The sequence below is a fragment of the Psammomys obesus genome, unplaced genomic scaffold, assembly GCF_907164565.1.
Source record: "Psammomys obesus unplaced genomic scaffold, mPsaObe1.curated_primary_1811, whole genome shotgun sequence".
Lineage (NCBI taxonomy): Eukaryota > Metazoa > Chordata > Mammalia > Rodentia > Muridae > Psammomys > Psammomys obesus.
In genome coordinates, this window is record NW_026596234.1 from 9,919,851 (window position 1) to 9,935,192 (window position 15,342).

At 43.7% G+C, this 15,342-nt stretch overlaps 1 protein-coding gene across 4 annotated transcripts in view; it reads left to right on the forward strand.

Moving 5' to 3' along the window:
• Adnp (activity dependent neuroprotector homeobox) overlaps positions 1–15,028 on the forward strand; it is a 27,048-nt gene extending 12,020 nt beyond the window's left edge. For all 4 annotated transcript variants that reach the window (XM_055596222.1, XM_055596223.1, XM_055596220.1 and 1 more), the window contains 3 exons: positions 5,581–5,693; positions 7,250–7,342; positions 9,820–15,028. In XM_055596222.1, the coding sequence (XP_055452197.1) occupies positions 5,586–5,693; positions 7,250–7,342; positions 9,820–12,930 (3,312 nt within the window). In that variant the 5' untranslated portion in view covers positions 5,581–5,585 and the 3' untranslated portion in view covers positions 12,931–15,028. The remainder of the gene's footprint in view (positions 1–5,580; positions 5,694–7,249; positions 7,343–9,819) is intronic.
• The last annotated feature ends 314 nt before the right edge of the window (positions 15,029–15,342 follow it).

The window sequence follows — 15,342 nt, forward strand, 5'->3', positions numbered from 1 at the left end:
AGAAAGAAAGAAAGAAAGAAAGAAAGAAAGAAAGAAAGAAAGAAAGAAAGAAAGAAAGAAAGAAAGAAAGAAAGAGAGAAAGAAAGGGGCTGGAGAGATGGCTCAGAGGTTAAGAGAGCTGACTGCTCTTCCAGAGGTCCCTCAGTTCTGTCTGCATGCCAGAGATCTCATTGTAGATGGTTGTGAGCTACCATGCGGTTGCTGGAAATTGAATTTGGGTCCTCTGGAAGAGCAGCCAGTGCTCTTAACCTCTGAGCCACCTCTCCAGCCCAATAAATAAAAAGGAAAGAAAAGGAAAAGAACTTTCAGTCTGGTTAGTATCCATTCACATAGTGGTTGATGTGAGAGCACAGCTAGTCCTAAACTTTCGAATTTTGCTGGGATCACCTGGCTGACCTTAGCTGTGCACAGATTCTTGATCTCTGTGTGCACTCACAGGCTTGACTGGGCTCTCCAGACCATTTCAGCTGTGGTGGTGGAGTCCTTGGCATAGTCTTGTCTCTCTTGTAGTTGACTGTATATTTGTGAAGTGCCTTTCATCAAACACATGCACATTTTAGCATTAATTTAAAAATAATGTCCAGAATTAGTGTTGCCTCTCTGTCTCCTGCACTTGTCATATCCAGAGTGTGACATCAGTTCACACAGAGCCAACCAGGGAGAGTAACAAACTATAGTTTATCCATTGAAAAATGACTTGAAAATCACTGAGGAGATGGGAAAAATAATTGATCACTGTTACTTGGGGGAAGGAGAAAACTTATTTATTGGTGGAGGGTGTGATGGTATATGTATGGAGGTCAGAAAATTGACTGCAAGAATCAGTTCTATCTTTGTCATCATGTGAGTCCCAAGAATTGAACTCAAGTCATCAGGTTTGTTTTTTATCCACTGGGCAAGCTGGCTGGCCCTAGACCTGTTTTTTTTGTTTGTTTTTTTTTTTTTTTTTTTAATTTGGTATATGGATGTTTTGGGTGCATGTCTGCACCATGTTGTGCCTAGTACCCTTGGAAACCCAAAGAGGGTATCTGATCCACTGGAACTGAGATTACAGACAGTTGTGGACTGCCATGTGGTTGCTGAGAATCCCATCTCGGTCCTCCAGTGCTCTAGCTGAGCCATCTCTCCAGCCCCTAAACTTCATTTTCTTCTGGCTTGTTGCAGTTTTGGCTAATCCAGAACAACTTGCCCTTGGGTAAGCCAGAATTAGTACCATGGTGGTTGAGATAGAGAAGGAGGGCAGAGATTTTAGAGCACTCCTTCTTTGTGGGTCCTAAAGGGCCCTTTCCTACACTGACAGAGTGAGCTACTTCATGGTGACAGCAGTATGTAGATAATCACTTCCAGACCGAAAGGATGGCTTGCTGGATGAAAGGTTCTAGCAAGGCTTTGTAGAGTTTATTTGAAAAAAAAAAAAAAAAAAAAAAAAAGCAGAAATAGGATTTAGGATTGCCTACGACTTTGGAGAGGGTGGCTTAGGCCTGTGGTCCTAGTACTTAGGACATGGAGGCAAAGGGCTCAGTTCAAGTGCAGCCTAAGGTGTGTGTGTGTGTGTGTGTGTGTGTGTGTGTGTGTGTGTGTGTGTAGGACCCTGTCTTAAGAAAATATTAACTGTTTAAAAACCACTGAGTTAGACCAAATTCCTTCTGTTATAATTGATGTTACATGAAGAAGAAACCATCCTTTTTGGCTCTTCCTGTGGTGCTAGATTGGTCTTGTGAACCCAGAGGATTACTTTGCTCCTGTAAGTAATACATTAACTGTCACTTGGATACATGCTCGGATTTTGGTTTCAAATGGTTTTGGGAAGGGGCATAGTGAGATAGATGCCTGTGGTTGACCAGCGATCATATTTACTGTTGTGCTTGCAATGAGTTCAGTTAGCCAAGATAGTCATGGGAGTCTAGAAATATCAAGGAGTGCATACTAAAGCAAGATATGCCCTTTTAAGGGCACTGAACTCATCAGTCTAACCTGGACAAGGTGATTTGAGAATATTTTTTTCCTGTGCTCAAAGTTTCCAGCTGTAGGAGAAGCTCTCTTTCCTATCTGTTTGTTTTCCTTGGTTGAGGTGTTTGTTTTTTTGAGATGCAGAGACTCAAACCCATGGCTTCCTTGGACGGTAAACAGCTGCTTTACTGTGGAGTTACCAGCCCTTGCCTGGGTTTTATTGTTTGATCTTTTGTAGTTCTAAAATAGGGGTCAGTGGTGCTGTCCTGACCTCATAGCTCTGCAGGGACACCAACATAGACAAGCCTCACTGGTGTTTCTTGCCCTCTCCTTGAGCTGCTGAACTGCCAGTCATTATTGGGTCCTCCTCCATCTTCCTAAGAACCTACTCAGGCTCTGTGGGAATCCAGGACTTGAGGTAGAGTGGCTGCAGTTAGTCTCTTGATCCATAGGTTCTGTTCAGCATTGCCAGGTACTAAGAATGCACTGTGTCCTTTTTCCCTTTACACATCTGGCATACAATTAGGCTATTTTCTCTTTATCCTCTTGGTGTTTGAAGTAATTGTTTTTGGTATCGGAAGGGCAGAGAGGATCAGGCATACTATATATACATAGTTTTAATTTATCTATTGCCCTAGGGCCTACATAAATCAGATTTGCGTTGTAGCCATTGGACTCTTGCTTTCTAAAAAGTAGAGGAGTTTGGCCTAGGTTAAACTGTGATGCTCCTGCCCTTCCCTTTAGGTGTAAATGAGATTGAGAAAGGGGTGTGACTCATTCATAATGAATCTAAGTCATTTCTTAAAAGTTGATGGTGAGCCAGGGTTGACGGCATGTGCCTTTAGTCTAGAGCCCAGGAGGCAGGGGCAGAAGCAGGTAGGTGGGGTTTCTCTGAGCTAGGTCAACCTGGCTTAGCTTTTCCAGTTAGTACATGGTTATAAATAAGACACTTGCATTGAGTGTTCCCAAAATTATTTTAGAATTTAGCAGTGACTTCTTTCCATATAGTGTTTTAATTTTGGTTGTCAGGGCCAGGGGATTTTTGTAAAATTATTGAATGTTTTGACAAACTTCTTTCTAATTAATCCTATTTTTCCTTTTGATTCATTCACTTCTCTTCTGTGTCCCACTGCCCATTTGATTCTACCTAGACTTTTGGTTGCAACAAAGCTTAAGCACTTTAGCTTATGTGTCAAGAAAAGGATGTGGTCACAGTGAGGAGAACACCGCCTTGTTGGGGTGATCTTTTTGTGCACTGTGTAAACATTGTCTTTGTATTATTCAGTTGCTGATTTCTGTACCAGCAGAGAGCTGAGTACAGGCCTGATTTTGGTATTGTTATTCCTATGGCTGCATCTTACTTTATAAAACATACACCTCCCTCGCCTTCTGATTGGTTTAATAAAGAGCTGAACAGCCAATAACAAAGGTAGGAGAGGAAGACCAGGACATCCTGCAGAGATAGGAACTGTGGGGAAGGAATCTCCCTCCAGCAGACATGGAGCAAGAACAGATGCCTGGACTAAGAGGTAATAGGCCAAGAAACGGGATATAGGCCAGGCCAGGCCAGTATTGTTGGGTTAGAATAGCTGAGAATTTGCCCTGCTATAGTGCCTAAGCTTGTAATAAATAGAATAAGTCTCTGTTACTTCATCCGCTGGTGGTCTCATAGTCCTGTTTTACTGCCTCAGGCATCTTTCTGTCTCTGCTCTCCAGTATACCTGACAGCATGTTTTGAGCACATCAGCAACTCTGTGGACAGATGAATGTCTGCAGAGGTGAAACAAACACGCTGCTCACCTAAGTCCTCGCTGACAGTACATCATTTGTGGCAGGAGTGGTTTTCCAGCTGAGGCCTACTATGTGCTCCCAGCACCATGACCTACAAAGTTTAGGTGTCCTAGAAGTGATTGAGCAAGAGGACAGTCATTAAGTTGGACAGTTTGACTTTTTTGTGCCATGTGCTGAAAGGAAGGTCTCCTCAGCAAGGACTTGTTAGAAACTGCCAGCAAAATGAGCACAGGAGTTCAGTGACCAAAAGGCGGAACCCCTATTCCTATACACTGCAGGGTGTTAATTTTTTTCTTTCTTCGTAGAGTTGGGGGAGATGGGCTGTTCTTACAATTCTTAAACAAAAAATCAAATGGGTGACATTGGTGAACCCTGGAGCCAGTTACTGACTTGAACCTCACATCTCCTTGTTTTGAGTAAAGCTGTCACTATGCAGAGCTTGCTTCATTTAGGGTGTAGGTGGTCACTAGCTCATGATCCTCCTACCTCATCCTCCTGAGTGCTGGGAGAGATGTGTTACCACCTAGCCCAGCCTGACCCTTATGTACTTAACAGGTAGTGGCCTAAGGAAAACCACAGGGGGCCTTTGAGTCTTTTTTTCATGTTGTAGTAATTCAAACATGCACTAGTGTCTTATTGAAATCTTATTGCTTGATTTGTTGCAAAGCTCGGGAAAGAAATGGTAATGGTTGCTCCTTCTGGGATAGGACCACTTTAGGCCCTGGCCTTTAGCTTACAGGAGTTCATCTGGCGAATAATAAGACTGGGAAGTACTGAGTTTTCAGCGAATGTTTTGATGTTGGGAGATCCAGCTAAACTGTAATACTTTGTAGGGTGTTCTGGAACTTGTGACTTACAGGAACATCTGCAGGTTGAGTAAAGGTGACAGTCCCAGTTAGAAAACAGATTTGTCAGATCCCAGTTGCTGCTGCTTTGATATTGGTTTTCTACTGGTTTTGGTCTTAGAGCTACTTTATTCTGCAAAATTATATTGGGTTTAGATTATTGTTAAAACAAGGTCACATTCAAAGCCTTAAAAAAATCTCACCTCAAATTTTACTAATTCAGTTTTCTTAAATAAACACAAGTACCTTTGTTTTTAAGATGCTTGGAGGAAAAGGATCTACATTTAATGTCTGGGACAGTCAAGCTGCTTTTTGGTTTCCTTCGGCACAAGTGTACACATACTCACAGGCATTGTATTTTTTAAAGGGTCCCAGAGGGTCTACAGCATTCACCACGTGCTCTGATGTCACAAGCGTGGCGTTTCTCACCTAAGTGTTTATTCTGTGGCCTGTGTGAAGCCTTTGCTCTGGTGTCTTGCCACCCAAGGAGCAAGTCCCACCACCATTTCGGACTTTGGTTTGAGGAGGAGAAAGAAACAGTCGCTGAATGTCATGTTGCTTCCATGAGAGTGTCATTGCCTTCATCGGGACATTTCAGATGGCAAAATCATCCCCTTGGCACTGAAAGCTGTGTGATGCTGTGAAGTTCTGAGTGGTTTTCTAGGTTTATAGGGCCAACATCACAAGGAGGAAAAACACTTCATTTGGTTTGAGATAGCTGATTGGTATTGTTGCCCTCATTCTCCAACTTCAAATTCATCTCTTAATGGGTTTTTGCAGCCTAGTCAGACTCACAGTATAAAATCTCCTCTTAGGAAATAGGGAAGGCCAACAAGCACTCACCTTTGCCTGCCTGCTTTAAGTGTCTGCACACTAGATAAGGATGTCCTCTCAACTGATGGAGCCAGGGCTTGGGATCCTGTCATCAGTGGATTTAGTGACTTTTACAAGTTGTGCATGTTTTGACTTTGACTTAAATTTTTTTTTCCAATAGAAACTATGTTCCAACTTCCTGTCAACAATCTTGGCAGTTTAAGAAAAGCCCGGAAAACTGTGAAAAAAATACTTAGTGACATTGGGTTGGAATACTGTAAAGAACATATAGAAGTAAGTAGCATGCCATTTTTAAATTTTAATGTGACTCAGCTTCTGATCCGTTACTGTGTCCGTGGGCAAAGATGGTTCACTGTGAGGTGTGAGTGTGAATTTGAACCACACCTTCAGCTTCACCAAAACCTTCTCACTTAGTCTAGCTTATTCCATTTTCCCAAAAGTGTGTTCATCTTTGCATCCTGAGGCAAAACAGTTATGGCATGGAGAATATACACAGTTTAGACAGTACACGAGGTGCTTTAAAACTGTATGTGAGCTTTGTCCTTTAATGACCTTAAAGGGGCTCTAGGAATTCTTGTCTATGGAAGAGGAATTGGGAACGCAGTGATCTCAGGCTCACAGCCAGGGAGAGGATAGTGGAGACTAAAGAGCCTATTTTCCTTCTCATAAGCCTGGGTGTTTCTGTTGAGGCACGGTTGTCTAGGTGTTTGTCGTCTCTTTCCTTAGGATTTGAGCATTTGTCAGCCTTCTGACCCATCAAAGACTTATCTTGCCCTTGTGTTAACAGTTTGGCCTTTCCAGACTGTTCCTAGCCTTTTTATTCTGAGCCTTTCAAGCCCCATAAGATAGATAGAGGCGTCTCCTTCTCCAGATCTGCTTGCTCCTCCCGGACCTTATGGTTAGTTGGCACAACCACCCATTGAAGTGTTTAAAGCTATTTCCCCAACAGACTAGGTTCCTCCTGACTAGGCCAAAGTAGGCCTTGTTTAGCCATTTATCCCACTACCTGGCACAGCGCTTGGCATGAAACAGTGCTGAGGGCACAGGTCAGGGGTGGAATTGATGTACATTTCATTCGTGGAGCAAGTTCTCTTCTCCAGAGTCCCACTCAGTATAGTCAGGGACGTACTCTGGAAACCAGAGCTTCTCAAAAGTGGGCTTCTAGTGGTTCCCAGGGTGGAGGTAACTCTTCTCCTGCCCCTCAGACTTACAAGGATTTGTACTCGGGTCGGGTCGGGTCGGTGATCTAAATAATCAGGTGTCTTTCCTATCCTGTCCTGGGTTTGCTCCTCCCACTAGACCTATTACGTACTCCGAAGTTTGCACACACTTAACTTCCACCTACAGCTGTGAACCATTCACCCTACTTTCTTCTTAGTCATGAAAGGGGAGCATTACAGTTTTACAGTAGAGTATAAATTGAACGGCATGTTGCTTTTTTTTTTTTTCTTTTTTTCTGAGTTTAAAAGTCAGAATTTTCTTCCAGATTCACTTCCCGCCTTTCTTTCGTTCTTTCATTCTTTTATTTATTTATACCAAACTAGGCACTTAACTCCTACAGGGCTTTTAGCACACATCCCTCATCCACCCAGTGTTGTGACTGGTGAGTTACTGGTTAATGGCGCTGCTGTGGGAGTGGAGCCTTCCATGTGCACTTCTTTGGCATGTGCCTTTTGTATTTGCTGAGAGCCTCAGCACCACTACATTAGTTCCCAGTGAGGTGATTCTCCTGGGCCCTTCCACACTAGCCAAATGGCAGAATCTAGGTGTCGGGTCAGGCTGGGGGTGATACCACTGTGTTTTTGTAAATTTCTCTCACTGTTTTCTAGGATTTTAAACAGTTTGAACCTAATGACTTTTATTTGAAAAACACTACATGGGAGGATGTAGGACTGTGGGACCCTTCACTTACAAAAAACCAGGTAAGTCTCCTAGGAGAGATCCCGGAGTACCCATTTCTCGAGCCTTTCATAGTGACAATCATGTCCAGGCAATGGCCTGATGTGGAAAATTTATAGTTGCACATCTCATTTTCCTGAGTGGTAGGAAAACCTGAGATGTTGGTTGTTACTGGGCTGAAACTTCAAGTTAACAGAATAAGCGGAAATTTTGTTTCTTAAAATTTCTGAAGTTGGAACTAAGACTGTAGTTCAGTAGTCGGGGCACTCCTTGGTCCTGCACATACCTGGATTTGATCTCCAGTACCACATAGACCAGATATGGTGGCACACATCTCTAATTCCAGAGCTTGGGAGATAGAGGCAGGGTCAAAAGGTCAGAGACATCCTCCATGACAAGTTTGAGGCCAGCCTGGGTAAATGAGATCCTGTCTCTAGGAGACTGAAATAACAAAGTTGCCTGTAGTATACAAGTATGCCTCTCTGGTGCCTTCCTGCTTCCCTTTCTAAGGGGTGCGCTCTGGCATTGTGTGTGTAGCCACACACATTGTGTGTGTAGCCACACTTGTGGTGACGTTGTCATCATCATTATTGCTGTAGACAGGGTTTTCCTTTGTAGCCCTGGCTATCTTGTAACTTGCTCTGTAGACCAATATATGTCAAACTCAAGAGACCCACCTGGCTGCTGTCACCCTTCAGTTTACACTTCTTCGTCATCACTTGATGGCACCTAATATTTATAAATGGGAGGGTGGGGCAGGTGCTCCCTGAAAGGTCAATGACATCATTTTTTTTGTACCTTTGCATTAGAAGGATAGTCATTGATGCCAGTATAATCAAAATGTGATAATGACATTTTACGCACTTGTTCTGGTTTGGTTTTTTGTTTTTGCAAGATAGGGCTTCTCTGTGTAGCCTTGGCTGTCCTGGACTTGCTCTGTAGACCAGGCTGGCCTTGAACTCACAAAGATTCACTCACTTCTGCTTCCCCAAGTGCTGGGATTGCAGGCCACCATGTCCAGCTGATAATGACATTATAAATGGTACTTCTTTCCATAAGGAGAAGTAATTGTCAGCTTTTACTTTTGAACTCGACTTAGTGCCCTAGAAATAGGTGTTAAATGGCATTCTTTCATGAGAAGGCTTTTCTAGGGAAGGTTTAGTTTTGAAGGTGGGGTCTGTCTGTAACTTTGGCCATACTGGAACTGAGAGATGTACCTGTCTCTGTTTCAGCAGCACTGGGGTTAAAGTCATGCACCACTACACCATCTGAAGAGCTTGGAGGGAACCTTTTGGTTACAAACATTTCATGAAAAATAGGAGAAATGATAACTTTATCAATGTTTATTTATTTACCTGTTTTGGATCATAATTCTGGAAGCAGATTCTGATGTCAGTTTGCTCTGAGGTGCACAGCAGCTTTTTGTTTTTGACAGTTTGTGTTTGTGCATCCGTGTGTAGCTATGGCTGTCCTGGAACTCACTTTGTAGACCAGGCTGGCCTTGAGCTCAGAGATCCACCTGCCTCTGCCTCTCTGGGATTGAAGGCATGCGCCACAATGCCCACCTTTTCATTGGCAGTTTTGAAGGAGATTTTTAAGTTTTTTGTTATTTGTGTGTATGTGTGTGTTTGTTTTGCTTTTATGTGTATTTGTGTGCCATGTATATGCACGGTGCGCTTAGAGGTCAGAACAGAGCACCTGATACCTGGGAACTGCAGTGTGGTGATCTTGAGCTATCTTGCAGTTCCTGGGAATCAAACGCAGGTCCTCTTTGAAAGCAACCAGTGCTTCACTACTAAGCTGTCTCTCCAGCCTTAGTTGGCCTTTCTGAAAGTGCTCTGCCAGAAGAAATAGAAAGAGGCCAATGTTCGCAGTCTGCAGCCTTTTGATGATCAACAGCGAAGTCTGAATACACTGTGCTTTAGAATGGAGACGAAACTTTTTTTTTTTTTTTTTTTTTTTTGAGATTTTCCTTTTTCTTTGAAAATTGTTGCATGGTGGGAAAGAGAAACGTTTAACTGTTACTGTTTCTTACAAAGGTCAGTGTGCTCTGCAGCAGTGTTGCCTGTAAGCTCCTGTGTCTGAAGCCTGGGCACATCACTGATACATGACTGATTCTTTTTGTTTGTATGGAGAAAATGTTTTTCTTGAAGGGTGTTTTTTTTTTTGTTTTTTGTTTTTTTTTGGTGGTGTTTTGTTTTGTTTGCCTTTGACTTCTGTCTGAAACAAGCCAGAAAGTATAAGCATCGATTTTTATTAAAGATTTAGCAAGAATTAAGCACTTACAAATAAAGGTATTTGATTCAAGAATGCATCTGAGTTTCTTGAGTTTCTTTTTCTTAATTTTCCTGCAGGAGACACCTTTAAAGATGATTGCCCTGAAGAGTTTCTGGGAATGCCTGGGAGGGGGGAGGGGAGGGCTAGAACCTGTAACTACCTGCGTGGAGTGGCTTTCTCATTCCAGTTTCTGTTTTGTTTTGTTTCATTTGTTTTCATTTAGGACTATCGGACAAAACCTTTTTGCTGCAGTGCTTGTCCGTTTTCCTCAAAATTCTTCTCTGCCTACAAAAGTCATTTCCGGAATGTCCATAGTGAAGACTTTGAAAATAGGATTCTCCTTAATTGCCCTTACTGTACCTTTAATGCAGATAAAAAGACTTTGGAAACACACATTAAAATATTTCATGCTCCAAACTCCAGCGCACCGAGTAGCAGCCTCAGCACTTTCAAAGATAAAAACAAAAACGATGGCCTTAAACCTAAGCAGGCTGAGAGTGTAGAGCAAGCCGTGTATTACTGCAAGAAGTGCACTTACCGAGACCCTCTCTATGAGATCGTCAGGAAGCACATCTACAGGGAACATTTTCAGCACGTGGCAGCGCCCTACATAGCAAAGGCAGGAGAAAAATCACTCAATGGTGCAGTACCCCTGGGTGCAAATGCTCGAGAAGAGTGCAACATCCACTGCAAGCGATGCCTTTTCATGCCCAAGTCCTATGAAGCTTTGGTACAGCATGTCATTGAGGACCATGAACGGATAGGATATCAGGTCACTGCCATGATCGGGCACACAAATGTTGTGCTTCCCCGAGCCAAACCTTTGATGCTCATTGCTCCCAAGCCGCAAGAGAAAAAGGGCATGGGACTCCCACCAAGAATCAGTTCTCTTGCTTCTGGGAATGTCCGGTCTTTGCCATCACAGCAGATGGTGAATCGACTGTCAATACCAAAGCCCAACTTAAATTCAACGGGAGTCAACATGATGTCCAGTGTTCACCTGCAGCAAAACAACTATGGAGTCAAATCTGTGGGCCAGAGCTATGGTGTTGGCCAATCAGTGAGGCTGGGTCTAGGTGGTAATGCTCCAGTTTCCATCCCTCAGCAGTCTCAGTCTGTGAAACAGTTACTTCCAAGCGGAAATGGGAGGTCCTATGGCCTAGGTGCTGAGCAGAGGCCCCCAGCAGCAGCCCGGTACTCTCTGCAGACAGCCAACACCTCCTCTCTACCCCCAGGCCAGGTGAAGTCTCCTTCTGTGTCTCAGTCACAGGCATCTAGAGTATTAGGTCAGTCCAGTTCTAAACCTCCACCAGCTGCCACGGGCCCTCCTCCAAGCAACCATTGTGCCACTCAGAAGTGGAAAATATGTACAATCTGTAATGAGCTTTTTCCTGAGAACGTCTACAGTGTTCACTTTGAAAAGGAACATAAAGCCGAGAAAGTCCCAGCAGTAGCTAACTACATTATGAAAATACACAATTTCACTAGCAAATGCCTCTACTGTAACCGCTATTTGCCCACAGATACCCTCCTCAACCACATGTTAATTCATGGTCTTTCTTGTCCATATTGCCGTTCAACCTTCAATGATGTGGAAAAGATGGCAGCACACATGCGAATGGTTCACATTGATGAAGAGATGGGGCCTAAAACAGATTCTACTTTGAGCTTTGATTTGACATTGCAGCAGGGCAGTCACACCAACATTCATCTCCTGGTGACCACATACAACCTGAGGGATGCCCCAGCCGAATCAGTTGCTTACCATGCCCAAAATAATGCCCCGGTTCCTCCAAAGCCACAACCCAAAGTCCAGGAGAAGGCAGATGTCCCTGTTAAAAGTTCACCTCAAGCTGCAGTGCCCTATAAAAAGGATGTTGGGAAAACCCTTTGCCCTCTTTGCTTTTCAATCCTAAAAGGACCCATATCTGACGCACTTGCACATCATTTACGAGAAAGACACCAAGTTATTCAGACAGTTCATCCAGTTGAGAAAAAGCTAACTTACAAATGTATCCATTGCCTTGGTGTGTATACTAGCAACATGACAGCCTCAACCATCACCCTGCATCTAGTCCACTGCAGGGGTGTTGGAAAGACACAGAATGGCCAGGACAAGACAAACGCACCTTCTCGGCTCAATCAGTCTCCAGGCCTGGCCCCTGTGAAGCGCACCTATGAGCAAATGGAGTTTCCATTGGTAAAAAAACGAAAGCTGGAGGATGATAGTGATTCCCCCAGCTGCTTTGAAGAGAAGCCTGAAGAGCCTGTTGTTTTAGCTTTAGATCCCAAGGGTCATGAAGATGATTCTTACGAAGCTAGGAAAAACTTTCTTACAAAATACTTCAACAAACAGCCCTATCCCACCAGGAGAGAAATTGAGAAGTTGGCTGCCAGCCTGTGGCTGTGGAAGAGTGACATTGCTTCCCATTTCAGTAACAAGAGGAAGAAGTGTGTCCGTGACTGTGAGAAGTACAAACCTGGTGTGCTGCTAGGTTTTAACATGAAAGAATTAAATAAAGTCAAACATGAGATGGATTTCGATGCCGAGTGGCTTTTTGAAAATCACGATGAGAAGGACTCAAGAGTCAATGCTAGCAAGACTGTTGACAAAAAGCTTAGCCTTGGGAAAGAAGATGATAACTTCTCAGATAGCTTTGAACATTTGGAAGAAGAGTCCAATGGAAGTGGCAGCCCTTTTGACCCTGTCTTTGAAGTTGAGCCTAAAATTCCTAGTGATAATCCAGAGGAGCATGTACCGAAGGTAATTCCTGAGGATGCTTTGGAATCTGAGAAGCTAGACCAAAAAGAGGAGGAAGATGGTTCAAAATATGAAACCATCCATTTGACTGAAGAACCAACCAAACTAATGCATGACGCCTCTGATAGTGAGGTAGACCAAGATGATGTGGTTGAGTGGAAAGATGGTGCTTCACCATCTGAGAGTGGACCTGGTTCCCAACAGATCTCAGACTTTGAGGATAATGCATGTGAAATGAAACCAGGAACCTGGTCTGATGAGTCTTCCCAGAGTGAAGATGCAAGGAGCAGTAAGCCAGCTGCCAAAAAAAAGGCTACAGTGCAAGATGACACAGAGCAGTTAAAATGGAAGAATAGTTCCTATGGAAAAGTTGAAGGGTTTTGGTCCAAGGACCAGTCGCAGTGGGAAAATGCATCTGAGAATGCAGAGCGCTTACCAAACCCACAGATTGAGTGGCAGAATAGCACAATTGACAGTGAGGATGGGGAGCAGTTTGACAGCATGACTGACGGAGTTGCTGATCCTATGCATGGCAGCTTAACTGGAGTGAAACTGAGCAGCCAGCAAGCCTGAGGGCCTGGCATGCTATGGCACATGGGCCATGTTGCATCCTGAACCTCTGCTCTCCTTCCAGTCTGACTGCAAAGCTGTCTTCTAACTGGCACTACCTTGCAAGGACTGGTCAGTCAGCAGGCTCGTGGGGACATGTGACCACTACAGTCCCAGTGGTTATTTCTAAGTCTATGACATACGATTGGTTGATCTTGTTTCAGACCCTTCTCTGGTAGACTGAGTAATGAAGTGTGAAAACCAGTAAGCCGGTGGCTCATGAATGCACACAGGGAGAAGCCGTTCATTACCTACCTGCCTTCCCAGCATTTCTTTCCCTTGGTAAGATGTTTGGTTGTCCTGGGAAAGCCTTACCCCGGTTCACAAAGCAGGGCGGGCATACACTCTGCCAGTCACGTGTGTCTAGGAGATTTGGGAACATGGACCTTTTTTCATGTATTCATTCTGAATAGTTGAAATGTATATTTGTACAGTCTTTTAGACCTCAAGTGATGCTTATGACACTGTTACTGTGTGCCCGTCATAGATTGGTTTTTAGTGTTGCCCTTGCTGTGTGATAAATGCTATATCTAGTTTACCTAGCAGAAGCTTGACCCTGCGATAGTATGGACCTTTGAACAGACTTAGTTTTTGCACATAACCTTGTACAATCTTGCAACAGAGTCCAGCAACATAAGATATATATCTGGACTCTCCTGTATTATAGAATTTTTTTCTTGTTCTGAGTATCCTTGACATTACAGTTGTCAAAAACGGTATTTCAGATCTCTTTCTGAGACCTTTTAAGCTAAAGTAACATGCAAGAATTGATTTTACAGCTACTAATTTTTGACACCTTTTAGATCTGTAAGAGTGTTGTGTCAGAGCAACAAGCACAGTTGAGTGCTGCATTTGGGATATTTAGTTTCCTCTTTAGTTGAGCACCGCCGGGTGTATTCATTTATACCATCTAATATATGACACACTGTTGTAGTATGTATGATTTTGTGGTCTTTATTTCCCTTTGTATTCATTTTAAGCATCTAAATAAATTGCTGTATTGTGCTTAATGTAAATATTTGCTTTTATTATACATGACAGTCCTGTGTGTCCATTATATCTGTTGCAAGCTGAGCAGGGTTGGAAGCCACACTTGTGGGAATTCACAATCTGTCATTTGCCTAAAGCATGCTTTCTCTCCAGGCACCTGCTACAAATTGTGTTCATGCGTGTGTATGTTTCCTTTTTGCTGAAAAGGTAAACATCCTTGAGGTTTTCAGTTCCCCTTTTGATAAGAAACAGAGCCTGGGTCTGTATGTAAATGTCACGGTGAAGGATATAAATATGTTGGCCCCTGGTGGTCTGTCTTCCCTGTGTACTGTTCATTCCTGCCTTATGACCCCGGTTTTACCAAACAGGCAGCTGCTCTGCCTCTGGAGTCCTTTGACCATTTGGCGCTGAAGAGAAAGACTGGAGAGCACACATTTGGGGCACTTGGCACTGAAAGAGCTGGTAGATGTACTGGACAAGATTTCCAGGAACAGGCTAAATGCAGAAAGGGGTAAGGAGCGTTTAGGGTGGAACTTCCCCGTGCTGGGTTAGGTCAGCTGCCTCTCAGCAGTAGTGCCTCAGAGAGTTCAGAAGTGGCTGCCTTCCAGGACTCTTAAGCATCCTTGGAGGAAAGACCTGTTTCCTGATTTGAAAACAGTAAAGGAAAATGTACAATTGAAGCATGAGCTGCTGTGGCTGGCTTCAAAGTCACTTTCTGGGATGCTTTGAATGTGTGCAGCAGCTGTAGTCTAGGGGAGGGTTGTCTCCACGTCCACATGCTGCAGACACACCCAGTCAGAAACACCCAGCTGGTACTTAAGCCACCTCCCACTTGTGGGAATTTACCCAAAGATTTGCTGGGACCAGTAATGAAACTGGTGCAGGTAGCATGGAAGAGAAGTAGGGCTCGTGTGGCCTGGACATCTGAGCAGAATCTGGGGAGCTCCCTTACCAGGTGGGTGGCTGTGAAACCTCAGCACCAGAAGGGGTTTAGCCACCATGGAAGTGGGCTCCCAACTGGAAATCACGCCGAAGCTCTAAAAGTCTCTCAATAAAAGCCATTTTGAAAGAACCCCATTGCTCCTGTTTGCTTTTGGCTGGCTCTAACATTCACCTTAACTATAGGCTGCCACTTTGCACTTTAGGAACTGCCCAGAACTCTAAGCCTAAAAGTTCTGTAGATTTTTCAAAGAAAATCTTAATCCCTGGAGGTCCTTGCCTTTTTGCACTTGAAATTTTGTGTGGCTCTAAGTTCTAGTTGATTGTTTCTGTCCTCTGCACATCTCCCATCATTGTCATTAGGAGCCTAAAGGACTAGTCCAACGGTTTCTTAACTCCAGGGAGGAAGGGTCAAGGTTCCTTTCTTGCCCAGGTGTCCATTTGATC